Raw genomic sequence first — 7451 nt, forward strand, 5'->3', positions numbered from 1 at the left:
TAATCTAATTTTTTTCTTAACACCAATAATTTCTTTTTCTTCCCATAGGATCATTTTTCCTATCCAGATATCACAGTTGCCATTAGAGTCAGTTCTTCATCTTACTCTATTTGGAATTTTAAATCAGAGCAGTGGAAGTTCCCCTGATTCTAATAAACAGAGAAAGGGGCCAGAAGCTTTGGGCAAAGTTTCTTTAACTCTTTTTGACTTTAAACGGTGAGTATTACTGAATTGTGATAGTGAGTTCTATGACACATCTGTACACAAAGTCAGGCTGGAAGACAGGGTGGAAGCAGAGTCAGACATGAGGGTAGGCTAAGCTAATAGTCACTCTGCTGTAGTCTCAGTATAATCTGGTGAGTGTGCAGAGGAGAAAAGCAGTAGCCAAAGACTGTCCCATCTGTAAAGTGTGTTATGACCGAATGCCAGGGCTTTCTCAGTTTTCTTGATACTAAAAACTTGTTTTTAATATTTTCTACCTTTCTTCATTTTCAGAGGTTTGACAGGATTAAACAGTTCTAACTCACTACAGTCTTTAGTGCTATAGGCCCTTGGTCTAAGAGTTTTAAAGATCTCACCTGTGGACAATAACCTATTTATGCATGTGGAATCCCAAGTATAACCATGCTTGCCATTCTTCCAGAACGCCATCCACCCTATTTCTGAGGCACGGGGTTTTTCATTGACTGAGGCTTGTCAGTTGTGCTAAATTGGCTAGCCAATGAGCTGTAGGACCTCACCTGTGTCCGCTTCCCTCAGCACTGGGATTGCAGGTGTACACTGGCACATGTGAGTTCTGGAGATGAAACTCAGGGTCGCATGCTTGTAGGGTAAGCACTTACCAACTGAACCATGTCCTCAGCCCTGAAGTTATTCTTTGAAAAGTACAAAACAATTAATTTATAGATGAAATACTGTAATGAAGATTTGGAGTTACCCTGTGGAACTGGAATGACAAGTGAGTGTGAGCTGCCCTTTATGGGTCCTAGAAACCAAGTAAGGTCTTCTGGAAGAGCAGCAGGTGCTCTAAACTACTGAGACATTTCTCTAGCCTTTATTTATACAGCCATACACAAAAAAAGTTTTAAAGATTAATCTTGGATAAAAAGAAATTTTATCTATGTAATGACTTGGCAAAGTCTGTAACTAAATGTTTTAGACCATCAGTTGATAATTCAGGATGAGGATCAACATATGTGAGCTCCACTGCCTTTTTTTTTTTTTTTAAATATTTAAATGTTATGAAGGTCAGAGGACAGTTTGCAGGAGTCAGTTCTCTCCTACCATGTGGGTCTTTGGAATTGATTACAGGATGTCAGGTGTAAGAACAAGAGCGACTACATGCTAAGACATCTTACCAACCCCCACTGCATATTTTTATAAATATATTTTATTACAATGTTATGCAACATACTCATTTATATGTCATTTTTAGCTACTTTGTATTACTGCAGCCAAAAGGAGACTTTGCAACAGAGACTTTTAGATAGCCTTCCTAGTTCTGATATTGTAAACGCGTGCTGCTATGTTCAGCCTTTTACGTTTATTTATTACTTTATTTTTATACTTATTTTATTTTATGCATATGAACATTTTGCCTGGAAGTATGTTTGTATACTATATACATGCACGGTGTCCACAGATCAGAAGAGCTTGTTGGATTCCCTGGAACTAGAGTTTCAGGTGGTTGTAAGCTACTCATGGATGCTGGGAATTAAACCTGGGTATTCTTCAAGAACAACATGTGCTCTAAACCACTGTGCCAGCTCTGTAGCCTCTAATTTTTACTTTTTTGGGGAGGGGTGCATGAAGTCCCTATGTAGCCCAGGCTAGCTCAAACTTAAGGTTCTCCTTCCCCAGCTTCCTGAGTAATTTCCTGAGGAGTACTCAAATAAGTTGTGCTTTGATAACAAAACAGTTACTGATTCTTCTTGGCTTTTTATTCTAATGGTAAAAGTCAGGATGCAGTTCTATAATCCAAACCATGACCTTGAAGTCATGGTCTCTGGAGAAAACTTTGAAAGACAATTTTTTTACACCTTCCTGCTTATATTGGGGACAGTGATTGTTCTTATTCCTTCTGTGTTCTCTTCTCGATGCCATTCTTTCCAAGATGCATTTTTACTCTCCCTTCTTTGTTCCCATACCACAATATTTTACCTAACTTCTTAGTACAATATTTTTTTAGGCAGGAAGTCATTATGTAGCCCAGGCTAGCCTTAAGAGAATTTGTGGTAGCTGACTCCTTCATATATATATATATATATATATATTATTTTGTGAAAAGCTGTTTTATTGATTCTATTTTTGTATAAAACACAAGGGAGAAACTTGGCCAATCAACACATTCCTATGACCACAGGGAAAGTATCAAACTCTCAAATCTAAAAACATACAAATGTTTCTTTATCTTGTCTACAGGAGTTGTCTATGCTTTTCCATCAAACTGTTCTTAAGAATTCCACACACCCCACTGGGATCCTCTGTCCCAGTTATAGACAGGAAGGGAGAGCAGGTGGGTTAACTCACTTCCTAGGCAGTTTTCTGCTGACCCTTCTTTCCAATGAGATTTGTAGTTTTGCAGGATCACACTGCCTCCTGCTATCGTAGCTTTCATAAGTAAATCCAACTTTTGAATTGCAAGCTGGAAGTGACGTGGAGTGGTGCCCTTTACTTAGAAGCATTTCCTGCTATGCCCAGCACCTCAACTGTGAGGTACTCCAGAGTTGCAGCGCTGTACATAGCAGCAGTGGCAGCCACCCATGGCTTGTGATTCTAGTCTTCAAGTGCCTGTGGATGCAGCCCACAGGAAACTGTAGCCCAGCTCTCTGTAAATGAGACACCGCCTTGGCCTTCCCATTCATTATCTTTTCCAGCTTTGCCCCCCGCCATGGTCTCAGCCCATGTTGCTGCCGTTGTTCTTGCCTTCCAGTGTATTCTTAAAAACTATACTATACCAGCATTTCAAGTTGATTATCAGGATGGATTGTGAGTTTGGGATTTTCAAAATGAAAAAAATCACAGTATTGTTTTTATGTTCATGAAGGTTTTTAACATGTGGAACCAAACTTCTCTACCTTTGGACTTCATCGCATACAAATTCTATTCCTGGAGCAATCCCCAAAAAAGGCTATGTCATGGAAAGAATTGTGCTACAGGTAATGAGAGTTCTTTATGAAGGGGCTTAAATGTGAAAGTCTTTGTAGAAGGTGTTTTGTATATAGCATAACTTGGATTGTTAATCATTAGTAACTGTTTACAGTTTCTAAGAAACTAAAACATGTTCTGTATCTATTTTAAGAAATATAAACATGCTTTTGATAATGACCAGCTGTTGATAATCACTATGAACAGGAAGAAAAAAAGCATCAGTTGTTTTTTTTTGTTTTTTGTTTTGTCTTTTTTTTTTTTTTTTTTTTTTTTTTGGTTTTTCAAGACAGTATTTCTCTATGTAGCCTTGGCTTTTTGGACTTGCTTTTAAGCCAGGCTGGCCTCGAACTCACCTGCCTCTGCCTCTGCCTCCCTGAGAGCTGGGATTAGAGGTGTGTGCCATCATAACTATCAACTTTATGCTTAATATGAATTTACCTAGATTGTTATAAAAATCAGTTTTTTGAAAGACAAAGATGCTAACGTGGAACATATGGGTTAAAATGTGAGTGATTTCACCAGGCGGTGGTGGGGCACACCTTTAATCACAGCACTCAAGAGGCAGAGGCAGGCAGATCTGTGAGTCTGAGGACAGCCAGGGCTACACAGAGAAACCCTGTCTTGGGTGGGGGTGGGGGATGGAGGAGGAGGACGACACATACACACATAGAAAAAAATTCAGTGATTTTTATTAAATTTTTCAGGTTGATTTTCCTTCTCCTGCATTTGACATTATTTATACATCTCCTCAAATTGATAGAAATATTATACAGCAATACAAGTTGGAAACGCTGGAGAATGATATAAAGGGGAAACTTCTAGATATTCTTCACAGAGATTCATCATTTGGGTATGCTTTGTTTATTTCTTTCTTGGGACTCTCCTGTGGTATAAAGCTTAGGTTAAGGGCTTTTATTACAGCCTGTGGTTTAGAATTGCTCTTGATGTAGAGCAGGCTGTACAGGCCTGGGAGTGCAGAATGATCTCAACGCTGCCAAGAAAGACTGCCTACATACAAATTAGGGAATTGCATAAATCTGTTTTTTAGGTTTTTTAAAATTAAGTATATCTATAATGCACATGTATGTGTCTGTGGCCATGTGGAGAGAGGTCTGCATGGCATGTCTTCTTTGTCTCTTCAACTCATTTTTTGAGGGAGACTTTGTTTGTTTTTAAATAAAACATCTTTTATTTAACTTTTAATTTTATGTGCATTAGTGTGAAGGTGTCAGATCCCTTGGAATTGGCATTACAGACAGTTGTGAGCTACCATGTGGGTACTGGGAATTGAACCCCGGTCCTTTGGAAGAGCAGATGTTGCTCTTAACCACTAAGCCATCTCTCCAGCCCCCGAGACAGACTCTTACTGAACCTAGAACTTACACCGGCTACGCTGGCTGGCTAGGGAGCTTTAGGAATCTTGCCTCTCTATTTCCAATGCTTGGGTTGCAGATGCACACTGCCATACCAAACTTCTATGTTAATGCTAGAGTTCTAATCTCAGGCCCTGATGCCCACATAGCAGACACCTTATTCACTGACCTATTTACCCAGACCTATTCTTACTGTATTTGTGTACATGTATGTGCATGAGGAGTGTAGAATTCAACATTAAGAATCTTCCTTAGTAACTCTCACTGTATTTTTTGAGACAGGGTCTCTGACCGAATCTGGAGCAGGCCAGCAATTGAGTAGACTGGCTGACTGTCAGGCCTTAAGCATCTGCTTGTCTCATCTCTAGCACCAGATGCTTTAAAACAAAACAAAAGCCATCAGCACTGGCAGTTGAAATCACTGCATTCAAGTACTTAAACTTACCCTAGCAAGCACTCCCAACTGAGACATATTTCAGTCCCTCCTATATTGTCAAAGGCAAGCAGGCTGTGAAATGTATTTATAATAGGTACCAGTTAATTAATTTGCTTAACCTATAAAGAATCTTTTCATGGGCTGACAAGGTGGTACAGCAGATAAAAGTGCTTGCCAGTCAAACCTAGCCACCTGAGTTAAATCCTATGTATAGCCCACGTGAAGGTGAAAGGAAAGCACAGAGTCCAAATGTGGTCATCTACCACACATGCTCCATGACATACATGCCCAAGAATGTATTGTACACAGCACCAATAAATTTTTAAAAGAACCTTTTTATGTTAATAAACAACTAAGTATTAACAGAAAGGGGATGAATAGGAAGTCCTTTGGGAAAGAACTTCAGTTTCTCTTAGACGTTTACAAGACAAGCCCTTAAAAATGAGACTTAAAATAATACAATGTTATCTTACAGCCAAGTGGCAAAATTTTAAAATCATCATCTTTATGAAGCTATGTTGAAAATATACATACATACAGAGAATTATTTTATTGGCAGAATATTTAAAGACCACATCTGTTGGAGAGCAGTTGACAAAATTTGTAAATGTTATGATGTGTATACACGGCAACCTAGCAATGCTTCTTCCTAACATAAGGTAGAGAAAACCCTCATATAGTTTCTTATGGAAACAAGACTGTTCTTTGTCCATTGATGGAAATTAAATTATCTAGTTAATAACAGTGACTATTTATAGCTGTGAATACTAGTACATGATCCAGTAAATAGAGAAACCAAGCCAGATAGTCATCAACACAGAGAAAATAAAATCTAAAACATAGTCATGTGGATACTTCTATGTGGATAGACTATCTCTGGAAGCATAGCATATGCTTGTCTGTAGAAGAATTAGGAAGACTTCTGTCTTAGTTCAGGTACCTATTCAGTTTCATTTGGTCATGAAACACTATGACCAAAGCAACTTGGGGAGGAAAGTGTTTGTTCGGCTTACACTTCTGCATCACTGTTCATCACAGAAGGAAGTCAGGACAGGAACTCAAGCAGGGCAGGAACCTGCAGGCAGGTGCTGATGCAGAGGCAATGTAGTAGTGCTATTTACTGCCCTGCTCCTCATGGCTTGCGCAGCCTGCTTTCTTCCAGAACTTAGGACCACCAGAACAGAGAGGGCACCACCATGAGAGGCTGGGCCCTCCCTCCTATAGCACTACTTTAAAAATATGCTATGGGTTTGTCTGAATTTTCAGTTCAGGTTCCCTCCTCTCAGATAACGATAGCTTGTGTTAAGTTAACTGAAACTAGCCAGCACAACTTCTTTATGCGCTTTTTGTTATATTGGTGGACTTTTTCATACTGAACATGAATGAGATGAATACATTTTACTTGTGTACTATAAGCACAACGATGAGTGGGTGAGCCAGCCATGCTGTTGCACACTAACTCTGACACAGGCAATGGAGGCAGGAAGCCATCTTTAATTACCTAGCAATTTTGAGGCCAGCCTGGGCTACATAAGAACCTGCCTCAAAAAGAGTGAGTAATAAAAGTGAAATATTTCATGACCATGTCGTTGAACTTAACTCAGAATATCTCTAAAATAATTTCCCCATTTTGACTGTTTTTCAATTTTAATCCAACTATATGCTTCCCTAAAAATTCAAACAGCTTTTGTTTTCTCCGTTGCGTTTGATTTTACTTGTATGTATGGATGGAATCCTTGCTGTCTTATAGGGTGAACTCTGCTCATTCAACTCTTGCTTTGTAGTGCTTTGGCATCTTGTTGGAAATACCCTTTATTTTAATAAATATGATGCTTCTGTCAAGGCAGAATGATTTTCATCTCCAGGTGAGGGTAGATTAGTGATGTTTGCTGTGCATTAAATATTTGTTACATATTAGTATTAATAGTATCAAGAGATGACTGTCATAAATGAATGCATTTCTTCTTTGAATTTATAATTATTGAGATTATAACCATATAATTCTACTGAGAAGTAATTTAATTCTATTATATATGCAGACTTTCTAAAGAAGATATGGTCTTTCTGTGGGAAAAACGCTATTATTGCCTCAGACATCCAAATTGTCTTCCTAAGATACTAGCAAGTGCCCCAAACTGGAAATGGGCTAATCTTGCCAAAACTTATTCATTGCTGCACCATTGGCCACCATTGTGCCCGTTAGCTGCATTGGAGCTTCTTGATGTAAAGTAAGTCAGATACATTTATTTGATGTATTGTCAAATCTTACATCAGTGTGTTATGCTGCAGGGGTACTCCCTTTTAACATGAAAACAACATAAGATAATGTAAATGTGTACATATAGTTTACATAAATTTAATCTTTTTATTGAAATGGTCAAGAAAGCATTTTGTATAATTTAAAACAACCTTAAAAAAGAGTGAAGTGGCTAATTATGACTAATAAGTCTTAATTATTATGTAATTTACAAAAATTTTGGGGTCTTTTTCTT

The 7451-nt window shown here is 38.3% G+C and overlaps 1 protein-coding gene and 1 pseudogene across 2 annotated transcripts in view; one reads left to right on the forward strand and one right to left on the reverse strand.

The window, feature by feature from the left end:
* Nucleotides 1-7451, forward strand: part of Pik3c2a (phosphatidylinositol-4-phosphate 3-kinase catalytic subunit type 2 alpha) — a 100436-nt gene that overhangs the window by 66871 nt on the left and 26114 nt on the right. For both annotated transcript variants that reach the window (XM_055627438.1, XM_055627439.1), the window contains exons 13-16: nucleotides 49-216; nucleotides 3047-3158; nucleotides 3855-4000; nucleotides 6999-7187. In XM_055627438.1, coding sequence (XP_055483413.1) covers nucleotides 49-216; nucleotides 3047-3158; nucleotides 3855-4000; nucleotides 6999-7187 — 615 coding nt within the window. The remainder of the gene's footprint in view (nucleotides 1-48; nucleotides 217-3046; nucleotides 3159-3854; nucleotides 4001-6998; nucleotides 7188-7451) is intronic.
* Nucleotides 2533-2892, reverse strand: LOC129691343 (histone H2A.V-like; annotated as a pseudogene).

Source organism: Psammomys obesus, unplaced genomic scaffold (genome assembly GCF_907164565.1).
Source record: "Psammomys obesus unplaced genomic scaffold, mPsaObe1.curated_primary_1811, whole genome shotgun sequence".
NCBI lineage: Eukaryota > Metazoa > Chordata > Mammalia > Rodentia > Muridae > Psammomys > Psammomys obesus.